This window comes from Sciurus vulgaris (assembly GCF_902686455.1).
Source record: "Sciurus vulgaris genome assembly, chromosome: 15".
NCBI classification, from domain to species: domain Eukaryota; kingdom Metazoa; phylum Chordata; class Mammalia; order Rodentia; family Sciuridae; genus Sciurus; species Sciurus vulgaris.
The window spans coordinates 70706771-70724699 of NC_136476.1; the positions used below are offsets into that span (position 1 = coordinate 70706771).

General features: G+C 60.8%; 1 protein-coding gene across 2 annotated transcripts in view; it reads left to right on the top strand.

The window, feature by feature from the left end:
- COL27A1 (collagen type XXVII alpha 1 chain) overlaps positions 1–17929 on the top strand; it is a 127180-nt gene that overhangs the window by 57667 nt on the left and 51584 nt on the right. For both annotated transcript variants that reach the window (XM_079113622.1, XM_079113621.1), the window contains exons 15-24: positions 5232–5285; positions 5861–5905; positions 8830–8883; positions 9994–10047; positions 10620–10673; positions 13113–13166; positions 13299–13352; positions 14680–14724; positions 15849–15902; positions 17006–17050. In XM_079113622.1, coding sequence (XP_078969748.1) covers positions 5232–5285; positions 5861–5905; positions 8830–8883; positions 9994–10047; positions 10620–10673; positions 13113–13166; positions 13299–13352; positions 14680–14724; positions 15849–15902; positions 17006–17050 — 513 coding nt within the window. The remainder of the gene's footprint in view (positions 1–5231; positions 5286–5860; positions 5906–8829; positions 8884–9993; positions 10048–10619; positions 10674–13112; positions 13167–13298; positions 13353–14679; positions 14725–15848; positions 15903–17005; positions 17051–17929) is intronic.

Below are 17929 nucleotides of genomic sequence, written 5' to 3' on the forward strand. Positions count from 1 at the left end.
TCGTCAGATGGTGGGAGCAGAGTCTGGGTGGGACCCGAGCTCACGGCAGCCCGCGTGGAGATCCTGGCCTTGTCCAGCTCTGTGGACCACACTTCTGGATCCCCTTCCCTGAGCCTCGGGGACCGCCCTATAAAACGGGGACATCGTCACCGTTCACGTGGGGACCGCAGGCGCGCACAGGGAGTCCCACCCAGGGCCGGAAGGGCAGTCCCCGGAGCCGGGCAGGCAGGGCGCACATCCTAGCTCCACCACCCGTTCATCGCAATACTCGGCAAATTAGGAGCTTCCTGTGCCTCGGTTTCTGCGTCTGTAAAAGGGGGATGATATTAACACTTAACTCGGGATTGTCGTGGGTATTTAAATCAGCGGGTACGCGCGACGGCCGCCCAGGAAGTGCTGTGGTGGCCATTGGTGTTGTGACGTCACACAGGCGGGTGCTCCTGGAACGCCCGCTGCGCCGTCCCCCTAGTGCTGAGCCCGGGTCGGGCTCACGTCACAGCGGACGTGACGTGGTGGTAGAGGTGCTGCTGGGGACTCGTGACGCCTGCGGTGGTTGGGGTTGCGGGTGTTCACCCGCGAGTCATGCCCGTCTGGTCCCTGGTGTCCGCCCGCGGGACTTGGCCGTGCAGGAGGGACTGGCCTGGATGTTTTGGAAAACACAGCATCTGCCACGCGAGTTAGAGAACTCTCCGGAAGTCGTGTAGTCCACTCCTGAGCCTGCGGGAACCCCTCCTGGAGCCTCATGGTCGTGGGGCGGGCGGCCAACTCTGCCCGGGACCCCCTGGGGTGGGAGCCCTCCCTCGCTGGCCGGGGCCTCACAGAGCCCTATTGTCGGGAGCCCCAGTGGGCCTGGCCATCCCCGCAGAGGCTGTTCCAGGGGTAAGATGGTCACCGCCGGCTCTGCCCAAGAATCCTGGTGCCCAGAGCTTTTGGAAGAGATGTTTACACACCCTGACTGCCGTCCTTGGCACGTGCCCCTGTTTGTCATCGTCCCAGGCTCCGCTCCGTTGGGTCCTGAGAGTGGCAAGGGTATTGCTTGGCCTCTGAGGTGCAGAATCTGGAGGCGCAGACGGTTCCCTCTGGCCTGGCCTCCCAACTCCACAGGGCTGCTTCCCTCCCGCTCTCCGTGATTAGGGCTGCCAGATAAAACACAGGACGCCCAGTCACTTTTGAATGTCAGTGCAGTATTTAGGACACGTCTGTACTGGAATATCATTCACTGTCATTGACATTCAAATGGACTGGGCTTCCTGTCTTTCTGCATCCGGTCTGGTGACCCCATTTGCCTTGGGACTTCACAGAATCCCATTTGCCAAATGGGAAAACTGAGGTCCTAGGTCAAGGACACACACAGGCAGGAGAGGATGGGGCAGGACTGGAGGCCCTGACTCCAGCTCCTTCTGCAGGGCCTTCCTCTTCCTGTCCTCCCTCTGAGGGGGCCAAACTCTGGACACCCCTATTTCTCAGGCCCTGTGTCCTCTGCACATGCCACTTTGCAGAGAGCTGAGCTCTCCCCGTGACTGCGCCAGCCCCATATCCCCCGCTCCCTCTCCCTGTTCTTGGCCTCTGCTCCCCTGCTTGGGTGCCATAGTGAAGCCCTTTGTCCTTGCACCTGGGGGTGCGGGGCTGTACCCCAGCCCACCGAGTCTCCACTGTGCCCTAAGCAAGCGCCCCCCTTCACCCTGAATTCTTGGGAGCAGTGGTTTCTATAACGGGGGGGAAATTTGCCTCCTTAGAGTTGGAAAGAAAAGGAAGTTTCTCCCCAGGAGCTGAGGAAGAGGGCCGTGAGTCACCTGTGGTTTTCCAGAGGATGTGGGTTTTTAGCTGAGCAATGGGAATTCCACGTATTGATGATCATTAGTGTGGAGATTCACGGTTATCCAGTGCCTTGTCGGGCCAGCTGAGGGGACGTGCATGCAGACAGAGCCGAGCCGTCCGGGGCCTGCGGGGGGAGGAAGGGTGGGAGACCGTCTGCCTGAGTGGTGCGCCTGACGCCTGTTGGGCTCTGCAGGCCTGTGAGGCCCAAGGCCACCAGCTACGAGTGCATACTTCACACTTGCCACCCAGGCCTGAATGTCCCCAATCCCAATAAGCTGCCAGTGGCTCCTGTGGCCTCGGAGGTGAGAGGGCTGGGACAGCCCCTCTTGGTAATGGACACCCTTTGGCTGGCTGCAGGAGACTGCTGCATCCGGATCAGCTCAACAAAGACCAGTTCTGTCTGTTTTATTCAGAGCAACATATTAATGAGATCCAAAGAACCTGTGATCCAGCCAAAAACCCAGCATGCGGGCATGGTGAGCTGTCTGCTGTCTTCTGTCCCTGGCTGATTATCCGACTTTGTTTCTTTGCCCATAAAGGCAATCGGGAGCCCCTGTAGCCCGCCTTCACCAAGACCTCGTGAGCCTGACCCTGCTGAGTATCCAGCTGCCACCACAGCCCTGTGAGGGTAGGGGTGGGACTGTCATTTTACAGTGAAGGAAACCGAGGCTCAGAGGGGGCAAAGTGCTTGCCTGGAGTCACACAGCTGGCAAGTTGACCTTGGCCTGTCTCTAGTTCAAGCTCTTCAGCACAGCTGCATGTCGCCAGCTCCGCAAGGCCTCTGTGGAGAATGGACAGTGGACGCGTGGAGCATGGACTGGAGGTGCTGGGAGCCGTCCAGGTGTGAGGGATGGTGCTCAGTAGGACCATACAGGAGCCAAGACGGGCCAGGTGCACTTAGCTGCAGCCGCTGTCCTCATTGCTTCTGGAAGGAGGCTTTGGGCCTTCAAAGGCAGTTTTATAGAGCACCTTCTGGTGGCCACACCCTGGCTGGATGCTCAGAGGTGAGATCCCCAGATGGGGCACCTGCCCTCGGTCTGGTGGCAGGGCACGTGGTGGCCCTGTCGGCACACAGATGATGGCCACGTCGGGACAGCTGCAGGTGAAAGGCACAGGGCTCCGGACCTGGCAGGGTGGCGCCCCCTAGCCTCTGGGGTCAGTGGAGTGGGGGGCGCTCACAGGCTGAGTGGCGGCCAGAGCTCCCCAGGTGTAGGACGCACCTGAGCTCCGTCTGGGCTGTTGTTGGTGACCGGTGTGTCCCAGCCAGAGGAGCAGCAGGGCAGGGAGGGAGGAAGTGCCCGGTTTTCCTCCAGGGCTCCCTGCACGGAGCCCAGGGCCCACCCGAGCCGTGAGCACGGAGCCACTCGGGCTCGGACAGGCAGACGCCTGTCGGGGTCTGGTGCTGCCTCTGCTGCCTGCTGGTTCCTTGATCTGGATCAGGTGCTTCTGGGTCTGAGCCTCGGTTTCCTCATCTGTGAAGTGGAAGGGGGCAGACAGATGCGGGTCCCCGCGGGTCACCGCGAGCCGGGGGCAGGGTGTCCAAGCCGCCTCGCGCTCCGCAGCAGTTAGCCGTCGGTGCCGTCGGTAAGGGGTCTGGCCCACAGTGGGGGCCTTTCAGTGGCTGCGGACAGGCCCACGGCGTTCCTGGCGGGAATCTGGAGACCTAGGACAGAGCCCCACGGTGCCTGGGAGCTGGGAAACGTGGGCCCGGGACCCAGGCTAAGGGCCCTCCTCGTGGTGCTCTCTGGGGACCTGACCTTCTGCGACGGTCCCCAGCCACGCTCGAGGGTGTCTTGTGTGCACTGACAGACGCTGCGTGAACTGTCCTAGGGACGGTGGCTGGCAGTTTCCTCTGTCCTCCCCCTGCTTTTATGGGCCAGACGGGGGGTCCCTCTCAGGGGGTGACCTGTCCCTGTCAGCTGCTGCTGTGGCTGCCCCGTAGGCCCCACGGCCAGGGTCCCTCTCCTGGGGGTTTCTTCCCCGGGGGGCTGGATACCTGCAGGGGACACACACCCGCCACGCTCAGACTCCGTGGAGAGTCCTGGGGTGTGGGCTCCCGCACCTGGTCCTACTGAGTGCAGTCCCTACCCAAGCCGCCTGCAGGCCTGGCGCCTGGAAGAAGGAGCCGTGTTCCGGGGCTGCTGTCTGGGGAGCAGCCTCCTCCGCACAGCCTCCCTGTTGATCACACACCACAAGGAACTCTGGGCGGCCACCTTCATCCAGCAGAGGTGGGAGCCACAGCCAGAGGCCATAAAATGCGACTCTGAAAGGGCTGGCTTTTCCTCCTGGACCCAGCCAGGGCTCTGCCTTCTCCACTCCCTCCCCTCAGTCCTCCCCAAAGACATCAGAACTGCCTAGAAGCTCTGGAAACGACTGCCTGGCCGTCTCCCAGCTCTGCCCCCGCTCTGAGGCATGGCTGGAGCCCTGACCTCTAAGACCCTCAGTCTCCTCGTCTGCAATGTGGGCACAGTAGTGCAACGGGTCTTTAAGGGCTGTTGTAGCTGTAACTGAGTTGAGGCGTGTAAAGGGCTTCGTGGCTCAGTGCCTGGCAACAGTGGCTTTGGTATGTGATTGTGGTCAGGAGGCGCAGGTCTGCTTTCTTGGTGACACAGCGTCTCCACGGGCGTGAAGGCAGACTTGGGTAGCAGAGGCTCAGCTGGCAGGTTTTGCCGAGCTCAGTGAAGCCGGCATCCCGTGGTCCAGTGAGGGCAGCATTCGCCGAGGCCGCCCCGCCAGCCAGGCCAGGGCAAGGCCGGGCTGCAGTGTTCTGGGGACGGCAGCAGATGGGCACCAGCTCTGTCCTGGGGCAGTGCACTGCCCAGGCCTCGACCTTTCTGCAGAGTCAGGCAGGAACGTGATTTGGGAGATCTGAGGACGGAGGAGGGGGCTTTTTAAGAGGAAGTCCTGCCACTTCATCCGGAACTGGGGTTTCTTCACCTCTCTCCCCCTCCTCTCTCCCCTCCCACTCTGTGTCCCTCCCTCCCCAGGGACTGGACCCAGGGCCTCCCACATGTTGGGCAAGTCCTGCTCCACTGAGCCACATCCGCAGCCCTGACCTCAGCTCTTGTGACTCTGGGGTGGACCATTCTTTGTAGTGGGGACTGTTCTGTGCCTTGCAGGACACTTCGCAGCATCCTGGCCTCTCCACCCCTCGCTGCCAAGGGCCGGCGGGGAGAGGACCAGCTGGCAGCCCTTGAGAAGTGCTGGTGGACAGCGGCAGCCATGGCGTGGGCCTGGCCGGGTCCCTGTGGGCTTATCCCCGCACCTCAGTGGACGTAAACAGGAGCGACGGTGCTGATTCCAGGCCAACCGCAGGCATTGCGTTCTGGAGGGCCCAGCCCGGGTCCCTGGGCGTCACCCCACCCGGCTGGCCTCCTGGGCCACCTCTCACAGCAGCCTCTTTCTCTTCCCAGGGTGACATGGGAGCACTGGGTCCGATCGGCTACCCGGGACCCAAGGGCATGAAGGTAAAGGAGGGCTTCCCTCAGCTCGGGTCTCACTGCAGCAGGAGGAAGGGCGCCTGCGGGATGCTGGGCGGGAGGGTGCCCCGTGGGCGCTGGACAGCAGCTGGGTCTACTGGGAGCTTGGTTCCTCCCTGGCTTCAGAGCCAGCTGTCATCTGTATGTCATTTAGGCCAGATGTCTTTATTGGACACCAGCCCTCTAGCTGAGCATGAGTCCAATGTGGTTCCGGGCTTGGGGGTCATCACCAGGGCCATAGAAGCCGTAAGGGGCAACAGTGGACCTGAACAGGAGGAGCAGACGGAGGACAGGCCAGTGCTGCTGGGGACAGCTCAGTTTGGCCTCTTCCCGCAGCATTGGCACCTTCCTCCTCTGGGCTTGTCCCCAGTGCTGGTGACCACAGCCACCTCCCCAGCTGCTGCTCCACACCCCTGCCCTGTGAGACGGGAGCTGTCACCTGCTTTTGCAGTCCAGGACAGGGAGCCAGGGCTGGGGACCTAGCCGGGGTCCTGCGGCACGTCGAGAGTCCTGCTTCTGTGGCTTGGAGCCCTCACAGCTGACCTCTGGCCTCTGTCTTGCAGGGACTGATGGGCAGCATGGGGGAGCCCGGACTGAAAGGTGATAAGGTGATCGGAATACTCCCTTGTCGCACCGTGGGTTCTCTGCATGCCGCCCCTCTGCGCCTGGAGGCTGCCGCTCAGCTCTGGCCAGGTCCACTGCCCTGCACTCTTCCTGCCTCCCTCTGTCCCCAGTCTGGGCTCCCAGCTCTTCTGGTCCCTCTGGGTGGGGCTCAGGCAGACCCTCCTGGGGGCCTGCAGACCTTGGCAGAGGGGGCACGAGAGGTTGCTGCTGCGGGCCAGGGCTCAGTCAAAGCAGGTCTCTGAACCCGGAGAGGGGACCTGGGGCCAGGCATGGGCGTGGAGGGCAGAGCCACAGAGCCCGAAGGGCGGTGGTGACCTGGAAGGAACCGACTGCCCACGAAGCGTCCTGGCATGGCCTGGGAGCCCAGCCCAGGGCGCACGCACTCTGAAGTGCAGGGGAGCCGGCAGCCTGAGCCCCAACCTGCTTCTCCAGCTGCCCCGCCTGGGGAAGGCCCCCGGCCACGTGTCCTCGGTACAGCTGCAGAACCCCAGTGATGTCACCAGTACCAAACCGGAACCCAAGGGCGGAGATGGGTCTTGGGGTCCAGAGAGGGGCAGCCCCTGGCTTGGTTGGCAGCAGTGGCGTGATGGGCCAGGGAGGAGCAGCGCTCCCTCGGCCCTGCAGAGGGCCACCTCTGGGCAGTCCAGGAGCATCACGGGGGTGTGGCAGGACCCGCTCCCCTGGCCAGGCTCCAGTGCACCTGTCTTCAGTCTCCACTTCCCCCACACCTGAGGCAAAGGAGCAGGCGCCCTGTGCCAGGCACCAGGGATGCTCCAGAGACATTAACCCCTCCTCCTCCAACCCCACGTGACACAGGGCTCCCTGAGGCCACACTGCTGCTAAGTGGGGGATCGGGACTCAAAGGGCACCTGATTCCAGAAACGCCCACCACCCAGCAGAACAGAGGTCAGGAAGACAGAGCGGATGAGGCTCTGCGAAGTCCCTTGACCCAGGGCCCACACGTCACAGCTGGGGAAACCGAGTCCCAGAGTGGGGAGGAAAGTCACCGAAGGAAGCACTGTGCTTTCCTGGGGGGCTGACCCAGGCTCCCCGACTCCAAAAACTAGAGCTTCTGGGCAGAGTGGACGGGTGGGGTTGATTTACACAGCCCCAGGCCCAGGGAGCGGGCCCTCCTGTCTCCTGCAGCTCCGCCCGCCCCTGACCCCTGCAGCTCCGCCCGCCTCTGCCCGCTGAGCCTCCAGGCCTCCTCCCTAGGTGTGGGGGGGCTCCCTTCACCAAACTTTGTATCCTGAAGTCCCAGACATCGTGCTGTGGAAAAGCTGAGGTCATGGTCGAGGGAGAGAGGCGTGGGGAAAATCGGTGTAGCAGCAAGCTTTTTATAGGTCCTTGTGCAGAGCGGCTGGGCTCAGAGTGGCCTTGGAACATGGAAAGAAAGGTGTCACACAGAATGGCTGTGCTGCTTCAGGGCTGCCTGGGGCCCTTAGACATGCTAAGCTCTGGGTGGGGGGAGGAGCGGAGAGAGAGAGAGAGAGAGAGAGAGAGGGAGGAAATTATTTTCATGGCCATAATTTTTAGGAAAACCAATGAAGTCTTTGCGAGAAGGAGAGAGGGGGGAATTCTCTTTCAGTCTCCTATTGGGGAGGGGGGTCTCAGTCTTGTGTTATGATCAGCCACATAGACACACCCGTCCCCAACCCTCCCCTGGGATGATAGAGCTGTCCCTTCAAGTCCCGTGGATACTCCTGCCCAGAATCCCAGATTTTCCATGACCCAGCCTGGCCTGGGGCCACTTACAACCTCTTGGCTCCTGCCGCCAGCATAGAAGCACATTCTGGAACTGTGGCCCTGCTCAGGCCCAGCTCTCTCCAAGTCCATTGTCCTGATTTCCTAGGTGCCTTTTAAACTTGCCTCTTCTATTTTAAAATTTTTTTTAAAGCTCCCTCACTCTTCCTTTAGACATTAAAAATAATAATAGTAAAATGTTCCCTGGTTCTCAAGACTCCAGGGTGTTGTACAGATTTTTCAAATTGGAAAAACCAAAGTAAATTCAATTTTTTTTTTTTTAATGTTTAATTCTGGCTTTTGTTCTGCTAAGAAAGTTCTGCTGGGTCAGGGCCTTAGCTGAATGATGTGGGTTTTCTGAGATTCCCCAGTCTTCCTCCTGCTCCCAGGACCGGAAATGACTTGCTGAGTCCTAGGGCCAGTGGGCTGTGGGTGATGACCAGCGTGGAGGGCTGGATCCAGCCCTAAGAGGAAAGATCTCTCAGCCCGGCCTGTGAGGGCTCATTTACTAGAACGTGGCTGGGCCAGGGAGGGAGCAGAGAAGGCTCCCAGGGCCAGAACCAGGGTTGCCAGCCTCTGCTAAGGGAACACCAGCCCTCAGGCAGGCGCACTGTGCTTGGTGTTCAGGGGTGCTCTTAAGGACTCAGGTGACCTGCTTTCTCAGGCTGATTGAAAGCAGCTAATTAGAAGAAGGCTGGGGCTGACTGCTGGCCCGGGGGCAGGAGTGAGTCTGCAGCTTGGTAGGGAGCTAGCAAACCGTAGACACCACGTTCAGAAGCCACAGCGTCGGGGCCAGCGCACTGGTCCCTCACTGCTGCGGAGGAAGAGGCTGAAGGTTGGAGAAACGGTTCCTTTGCTGCACAAGTGTAGGGTCTCCACGGAAGGCCAGGCGACTGGCCGCCAAGCCTCTGTTGGTGGCGTCTCCAGCCTCAGCAGGGAAAGCCGCAGTAGGTCTGCAGCCAGGCCGGCTGGTCCTCCACCCCACCCTGGGGCTGCCTTCTCCACCCAGGTGGCCCCTTCTTGACTCTGACAGGGCTGCTGCTGGCTGGGTCCCACTTGGGAAGGGCCTCCGCAAGGCTGTCCCTCACCCGCGGTCTGGCCGTGGGGGAGATTTCTGGGGTCTGCAAGACGCAGCTCATAATCTTCTTTGCTGGTGTGTACTCAGGGCGAACAAGGGGTCCCAGGTGTGTCCGGAGATCCCGGCTTCCAAGGAGACAAGGTAACTGCATCGGATGCTCCCTGGCCCCGCCCTATTGCTCCTGGGTCCCGGCTTCCTTCCCAGAGCCCAGCATGGGCCAGGGCCCACTGAGATGGCTCTGTTGTACAGTCCTGTCTGTCCCTCCCCATCCAGCTGCCCCCTTTCCAGGTGCCCAGCCTCTTCCCTCTGGTTGCTCTTCCTCCTGCCCGACATTGTCCTGGTCTGTGCTTACACACCCTCCGTGGGCCCCCACTGCTCCTAGAGGGAAGTCCCAGCTCCTCACCTAGTCACATAGGATCCCAGTCAGAGGGCCCCTCTGACGCTGCCCTGCCGCTCCCAACTGTGGCCCTGGGCTCCAGCCCCAACTGCCGACCGTGCCTCAGGGCCTTTGCCCACACTGCCGTCTGCCTGACAGATTGCCCCCCCGCACCTCTCTGCACCACCCCGCTCAGGACACACACTCTCCCTGCTCAGAAAGTGGCCATTTCCCTCTGCAGAGCCCTGGACAGCCTGTCTTTCTGTTCTGATACCATCGTTCTCCCTGGTTGTGGAGACTTGTGTGCAGCACCCGCCCCCGCCCCCCAGACAGCGAGTTCCCCGACAGACGCTGGGCTGCCCTGACAGAGCTGTACTCAGGACCGGTGTGGGAAGGAGGGTGTGACTGGCCTTGCGGACCATTCGAGCAGGAGAGGTGGCTCATCACCACAAGGGTGGCTTGGCACTCAGAGCCAGCCATGGCCTGAGGACACAGGCTCCCCTTTGCCCATGTCTATGCCATGTGGCTACACCTGGACCTCTCCCAGCCTGTTCACCAGGCCCAGATGTTGGCCAGCTCTCGCTCCATCTCTGTGGCCCTCCTCTTGGCTGGCCGTCCTGACCTGGCCTTGGTGTCTCCAGGGTATGAGGGCCCCCCGGGGTGTGGCTGCACAGGCCCGGTTGCTGCTTCCCTGGACCATGGTGTCCAGGCCCTGCAGGCCCAAAGGGCTCCTGGGGTCCTGGTGAGGACAGGGGTGCAGGCAGGTGTGACCCCCCAGCGGGAAAGAAAGGTCCTCACCCCTCTCCAAGGTGGGCCAGGCAGCCGCCCTCGGCACCTTGTCCTTCACTAACCCAGCTGCCCCGTGTCTTTTCCAGGGCAGCCAGGGGTTGCCAGGGTTCCCGGGCACACGGGGGAAGCCCGGGCCTCTGGTGAGTACCTTCCCCCGACACCCCTCAACCTGGGCGTCGTCCCTGGGAAACGGAGGCCGTTGGCATAGGACATGGCTGGGGAGCCTTCACGTCAGGGCCGCCCTCCTTCTCCAGCAGAGGTGGGAGGGTAAGGCTCCCACTTTCCTGATGTGGACGCTGCGGCCCGAGGGGCAGTAGTCACCGCATCGCAGACGGCCTCGTTCACCGCGGCTCTGATGGGAACTGTAGTGAGGTTGTGGTCACAGCAGTGAGTGTCATTGGCGGGGCCACCCATCAGGCCCTTTGTGCCTGGGTTTCTTTGGGGGCTACCAACAGCCCCCGGAGGTAGGAGTGTCCTTGTTCCCACTTTATTGATGGGGAGACTGAGATTCTCAAGTCACTTGCCTGGGGTCCCCCAGCTAGAGGGTGTAGAAGTCGGCATTTGAGAAACTGCTCTTTTTAACAACTCAGGTGAACTTCGTGCACATCTGCTCTAGAACTTTCCACCCGCCTACAACCAGGAGGTGACCCAGGGCACTGATGGAAGCTGGGACCTTATTACCTGCCACACCCCAATCTCTTCTCTTCCACAGGGCAGAGCTGGAGACAAAGGCTCCCTGGGGTTTCCTGGGCCCCCTGGACCCGAGGTACGTGCTGCTCTGTCTCTCTGGCTGCAGCTCCGACTGGGTGCTGTCCTTGGGAATCTGAGGCCCGGGGATGAGGGGGACGTGCTTGAGGTCAGTGTGAGCAGTGAAGCCGAGCGCAGATTCCGGGGTCCTGGCCTCTCCTCTTACTGCTGCTTTTCCCGTCATGCCCAGGGGCTCCCAAAGACAACAAGACAAGGAACTGGCCTCAGAGTCCTCCCTCCGTTGACTCTGCGGTCCAGGTGGAACCCAGGTCCACTTGACTGTCACCTCTGGTAGGATGACAGGAGCTCTTTATCCCCAGCATGTTCCTGCAGCCAGGGCCGTTGTCTGTGTCAGGGTCACCTGCACCCAGGCCAGCCCCAGCCAGAGCCCCCCACCCCTGCACCCAGAGCCCCTGGCCTCCAGGCCTCCAGCCTCCATGCTGCCTCTGCCTCCAAGGGAAGAGTCTGGCTCTGCGGGTTCTGCGGACCTTTCCAAAGATCACTCCTAGTCTCTCTTGGGCAGATGAGGGAATGTTTCCTAAAAGCTGCGGTCTGACTTTCCACTGTGTTGACTTTGGCCGCCACACAGCCCTATCTTTAGACAGATGAAGTTGGCCCTGAGTCCCTCCGCTGGTCACTGTGGATTGACTTCTGAGTCCGGGATTCCCAGCAGTCTGGCCAGGGAGGGTGGAGGGCCCGCTCCCCGGGGTTCCTCAGCCCGATCTGCTGCCAGCAGGCTGCGTGTCGTAGGCTGAGAGCTCCCTGGACCGCCACCGTAATGGGCAGGGAGGGGAGGGCTCCCTCCTTCCCAGGGAAGGGGCTTCCTCAGGGTCTCTCCGCAGGTAGTGGTGAATCAGGGCGGCTTTGACGGTCTTCAGGGCCCTGGGCAGACAGGCCTCCTCTCCCACCTTGGCGCTGCTGTGATTGGCTGACTCCACAGCCAGGACTGTGCTGGGCCCAGGCAGGAGCTGGTGGGTGGGTCGCCACTCCCGCCCTCGGCACCCGGGGGAATCCTCTCCCTCGCTTGTCCTGGGCCGGATGTGAGTGAGCACCAGAATTTAATCAGCATCCTGGCTGCCAGTTCTCACTGGACCTCGGCCACCCACAAAATCATTGTGGATGTAGATTTTTTATTGAGCACTTACTCCGTGCTGGACACCAAACTAAGCACTTTGCCTGTGTTATTCACTTAAACCTCAGTACAGCCCGGTAAGGTGTGATGTACAGACGAGGAATCCAAGGCCCAGAGAGGCTAAGGAACTTGCCACACAGTGAGTGAGCGGCAGGGGGAGATTTCAGTCTTCCCATTGTGAAGGAAAAGACATGGATGGGGTTCTGGTTCATGGATTTAGCCCCAAATTCAGGACTGTTCTTGCTTTTTTTTTTTTGCCTGTGAGCAGGGTGAGAAGATGTTTGAGCCAGAATTGTATAAGTTACTAAAAGGTTAAAAGAGGAAGAAAAAAAAATCTAGACAACTTATGAAGGCAAAGCAAAAGGAAACATTTTGGTCACAGAGACTCATAAAATGTCTTTGGTTTCTAGCTGGCAGGAAACTGAAGTAATGGGGGTGCCCTAAAAGCTAATGGGGTTCTTGGCTGAATTAACAGAGGCCTTGCACCTACAACAAGGAAGGGGATGTTCCTGTACTGGCTCGTGCCACTCAGCCCACCCCAGGAGAAGCATGGGTGTCCTGGTGATCACCAGCAGTGGCAACCAGCCAATCGGAGAGAGCCAGGCTGGGGGCCCTGGGCCCCTGGCTGGCAGCCACTGAAGGCCCAGAGCAGGGCCCACCTTTGGGGATGGGAACTGGTCTCCAAATTGTGCAAAGAGCACCCACGGCGAGGGAGCCCTGTGCCTGTGGGACCCGAGGGGCAACTGGAGGACACCAAGGGGGAGGGGAGGCGGTTCTCCTGCTCATGTCCCGCAGGGACAGGCTTCAAGAGGGGGCTGTGGGCCGCAGTGGGCGGCGCAGGGCTGAGTCCCACACTCCTGGTTCAAGTGTCACTGGGATTTCCGCTTCTGACAGGAGGGGCTGCAGGTGACCAAGCCAGCGCTTCCCAGCCCTTCCGTGTCCACAAATGGAAGGTAGTGGCCCTGGCAGCTGCAGCTCCTGGGCGGGGCTTCCCAGGCAGGGTCGGAGCAACGTCCCAGGACACCCAGACTCCGTCCCAGGGACTCCCTGGACTTGGGGACTTCCGGGTCAGACCAGCTCACGGGTGGCCTCCTGCGTGGCAGCCCTGGGGCTTCCTGCGCCTTCCACGCCTTCTCTCAGCCTCTCTGAGCTGCTGGGACGGGCCCCCATCCCTGTTTTAGGATTGAGGGGTGCAGCGCCTCTGCTCACCGAGCAGCCCCGGGCACATCCCACTGCAGACGGGTGCAGACCCAGGTCTGCACCTGCCACACGCCTTCAGCCCTTTCCTTCAGGTCCCTGGTGACCCCACCCTCCGCTTCCCCTCAGGGCTTCCCCGGAGACATCGGCCCCCCTGGGGACAATGGCCCGGAAGGCGAGAAGGTGAGTTCCTGCCGCCCGTCGCCCCAGCTGAAGGCCACGGCCAGCGGCCGCCTGGCCAGGGAGCGGGGAGTCTTCCTGGCCTGTGGTGGAGACAAGGGTGCCGCCTCTGAGACGCTCATTCCCTTCTCTCAGGGAAAGCCTGGAGCTCGAGGCCTGCCGGGACCCCGAGGACAGCTGGGGCCCGAGGTGAGACTTGCCCTGTCCCCACCGCCCACCTTGGCCTGTCTGCAGCCCCCGGGCTCAGCCAGGACATCGTCCCCAGCACATCCAGCTTTTCCCTTCTGCCCCTACCCCTGTGCCCAGCCAGGCACTGTGTCTGCCTGACCTGGCAGGAAGGCCACTCCCCTCTCTGCTGCCCTGTCCCTCCCTGCCCCAGCATTTCCCGTCCCATGGCACAGCAGTGGCGTGCTGGGACGTCTCTCCAGGAGGGTAGGGGTTGTCAGCCATCTACGGATGAGGCCCTGGGCCTCCGAGGGGCGAGGTTGGTGCAGGCAGGGCCTCCATATGAGCCCAGGGCTCCTTAGGCCTGCAATGTCGGCCACGAGTCCCGCGCTGTCACCGTCCGTGCTCCTGGGAGTGGCCACAGCACTTTCTGGCGGCCTAGTAAGCAGCAGGGTGAGGATCTGCTCATTCCCCTGCGCTCACACGGGGGTCCAGGAGGGTCCCTGTGGGCCCGTTGGGCACCCAGAGGCAGCCCCGGGTTAGGCCTATGCGGAGGCCCTCCTGAGCACCCCCAGCCCCCCGACACATGGCCCAGGGCCATGGCACGTGGGCGCAGGCTCCCAGGACTGACTGCAGGCAGGCACCGCTGACCCCGTCCCTTCTCCTCGCTGGGTCTGGGTCTGGCAGGGTCCCGGCACTGGCTCTGGAGCTGCCACGTGGAGCAGCTTTCCTGGAAGCTCTGGGGGCCCCTTGGTCAGGCCTGGCCTGCCAGAGGACAAGTTTGGAGGCTTCAGGAGCCACGGGAAGACTGGCGAGTCCTGGAAGCAGAGTGGGGAGGGAGGGAGAGAGGCAGGGACGGCCCGCCACGTACTTCTGTCCACACTCTCGTCACCACCCCGACTTCATGAGCTCCTCCGCGGCCGCCTTCATCGACACTGCACCATGTGCAGTGACTTTTGGAGAGGGGCTTCTGGAAGGAACAAGGCATCGTCACTGTCCCCAGGGACCCAGCTGAAGCCACTTATCATGTCCCAAGTCCTGTCCACGTGGGGGAAACTGAGGCCCAGAGGCTAGGGGCTGCCGCCCGCACCTGGTGGAGTCAGGATAGAGTTGTGTCTTTGAACTGCAGTCCGAGGCTCTGCTCCCATGGTCCAGCCACCGGAATGTGACCTGACCTCTGGGCCGGGACGGGTGTTGCCGCTGACCTGGGTGCAGCCACGCAGGCCGGCCGGGCACAGGTTCCTGGGGTCCAGGAGGTTTCCCCTCTGTCCCCCTCTCCCTGCCTACAGGACAAGTTCTCCAAGATTCCCACCCAGTTATCTTTCTGCTTTCTCCTGTCTCCCAACTCTAGGGAGATGAGGGACCCATGGGGCCACCAGGAACCCCTGGCTTGGAGGTGAGTGTCACCAGCTTAGGGGAGGGTGGGGGACGTGTTGGCACTGAAGCAGCCTGAACAGGCAGGTGATGTCTGGGCAGCGCTCCAGAGAGCGTCAGCTGCGAGGGCCTGGGCCTGGGCTAGAGCCCCGAGACAGCCAGAGGAGGGATGGGAAGCAGGCCAGCACCTGCCCTCGTCCCCACTGTGGGCTGGGTGCCGGGGCCCAGCTCTTCCTGGCTGCTTCAGGGGAGGCCGTGGAGACTGGGAGGGTGGCAGTCAGCCCGGATCTCACTGTCTCCTGGGGCCCCTGCCTGCACCCGCGCCTGACCACCGCCTTCCTCCTGGCATTGCAGACCGCTGGCCATGAGGCGCTCGCTCTCGGGATCTCCGTGCATCTTAAAACGGAGAAGACCCAACAGGCTTGGCTTGCGTTTGTGTGGCTTTTGTCTATTGATATTCGTCATTAAAATCCAGACACTTTAAATGTATTTATTAATTCATTGGAAATTAATAATAAGCCCACTGCATGTCAACGATTTTTTTTTTTTTTTTTTACCCAAAATCACTCTCTTTCCAAAACCAGACACTCGAGTGGAGAAAGTACCATTGTTTTACCATTTTTGCAAATCTCTTGAACGTCCGGCTTCACCCGAGTCTGCTGGAGTCGCAGGCCCGCTCTGCCTTTGGTCTGTCCCCAAGAACGCGTCCCGCGGCTCCAGCAGACTCCTCTTGCTCCTGAGAGGGGAGCCGCAGAGGCAAATGGCATCTGAGTTTCGTGAAAGTAGCTTTGAGCTCCTGACCCTCTTGGGAGGGTCTGGGGGACACGCAGGATCTTCTGGTAACACTTTGAGACCCACTAAATAAACACCCACCACCCTGTGACCTGCCATTGAAGGCATTGTCACCATTCTGACTGACGAGCAAGGAGACCAGGGAGTGGGAGGCTCTCGAGGCCACCGGCTGGAGGCCCTTCCTGTGTTGAGGGACACAGGCTGCCTGGTGGCATCGGGGCTCACTGACCCTGCCTTCCAGGACCCTTCAGCCCTCCCAGCCCACAGGGGGGCCCTGTGCCACATCCTCGGAGTTCCTGGGGACCCTGGCAATGCTCCCGTCCAGCTCCTCTCACGTACCTCTCTCTGTTGCAGGGTCAACCTGGCAGGAAGGGATTTCCTGGGAGGCCCGGCCCCGATGGTGTGAAGGTGAGGCATCCTGGGATGAAAGTGGGGAGGGTCCAACCTATGAAAGCCCCAGGATGAGCCCCAAATCCCATGGCCAGTTGGAAAAGGGAGAAAAAATTGGCCCTCATTTATAACAAAGTATTGAAAACGGAAAAAAAAAAAAAAAAAGAAGAAGAAGAAGGAGAAGGAAGAGAACTAATCTAAATGTCCAACAGAGGGGGATTGTTCAAGTAGTGCACTGTAGTACAGCTGCCCACAATGGTGTTGGGAAGATGCCTCTGTGTGGGGTGGTGAGATAGCGATGGGGACCAGGTTATAAAACATGTGTTAGGTGCTGGTGCTGGATCTTCACGCACAAAGCAGACACTAGAAAATTGACAGGTCATCTCTGAGTAATGGGGGAATAGAGGATTTCCATTTTCTTCTCTGGGCCTCTGTATGTCCCCTCTTGTGTGCAATAGGTATGTATTACGTTTGTTGACAGAATTCCTAAACAGTTACCACAAAAGAACTGGCCCAGGGTGGGAGATCAAGGCCCTCACTTCATGGGGTTCCAGGGACTCCCCTGGAGAGGGGCCAGTGTCATTTGATGAGGATGCTGGTGGGGTTAGATGTTCTCTGCCATTCTGGCCAAGGTTGTTGGGCCAGGTTTTCAGGTGGGCCAACCCACAGGAGGGCAGAGCAGAGCCAGAGGGAGCCCAGGTGGCCTGTGACTCCCTCCCTTCAGGAGATTGGCCCACATGTCTTTCCTGGCCCTCGGGATCTCTGAACACTAGCTGAGGGCCACGAGGCTGCACCAGGATGCTGTGGGCCACTCTGTTTTCCAGCCAAACTCCCGGCTAGTCTGAGTCCATGTCCTGCCTGCTGAGGTCTCACTGCTAGCCCTCAGATGGAGGCTGGGTTTCTGGGGTGGGAGGTGAAGCTGTCTGGGGGGATTTGTCCCCTGGGTCTGCTCGCCTCTCACTCATGCCGGGCAAGGCCCTGATAGGCTGCCAAGCCTGGAAACCAGAGCTGGCCTGGCACCAATGGCAACCAAGGCCAGTGGCCTGGGGGGCCTGGGGAGTTCCTCAGGAGGCCTAGACTCCCATCTCCCATCCCCATCCGTCCTCCTTGTTTCTTTGCAGGGGGAACCAGGAGATCCTGGGCGACCGGGGCCCGTGGGCGAGCAGGTAAGTTATCGACATCTCTGAGCTTCCTTGACTGAGCGCCTGCTGTATGCCAGGCCCTTGGCTAGGCCCCCTGCACACACCACCTCGTGCGATTCCCAGAAGGGCTGATCTCTCCCTTCCACGGACGTGGATGGCGGCCCTCGGGGGACGTCTCTGAATGAGGAAGTCCTTCCCCAGGCCCAACTCGGCACAGATGGTGTTGCCACCTTTGCCCAAGATGTTATGTGACTTCACTTCCAGAACTGGAGTTAGAACTGGAGGGTCCCTTAACAGTCCTCACCAGGTGTCCCAGGTCCCCAGACCAGGAGGCTGAGGCTGGCGAAGTGGAACCCCTCCCGGGGCTCTTGCTCTGGGCATCCCTAAATTATAAAGAGAATGAGATTCAAACCAGCAGCTGGCTCGCTGGGAAGGGAGGCCGGGGTCTGTGGGAGAGAGGTGGTCACAACTGGTCATTAAGTACGAAGTTGTGGATCACCACGCTCAGTTTTCACAGCTGAGAGAAGCAGCCCAGGGCCCAGGGGACTGGCAGCCTCAGCCCCTCCTGCCCAGCCCTGGCGCCTGCCTCAGGCTTGCTCTCTGGGCTCAGAGGTGGCAATCCCCTTTACGCAAGGACCCCTCCCTGAGCACCCTGGAAGGGCCTCCTCAGCACGGCCTGGGGTCGGGGGGCGATGCTGGGGACCCAGAAGGGTCCGGTTGCACCTAGAAGCAGCCTCAGTGGCGTAAGAGTCCACACTGTGGGCTTGCTCACCAGCCCTGCAACATCTGTTGGGGGGAAAAAAGGAACTGAAGCCAGGAGAGGCCTGGATTTTTGTAATCTTTCCAGTGTCATTCGAGCGCATTCTGTGGGAAGCCCAGGAGTTTGGAAAGGCTGCCTCAGCC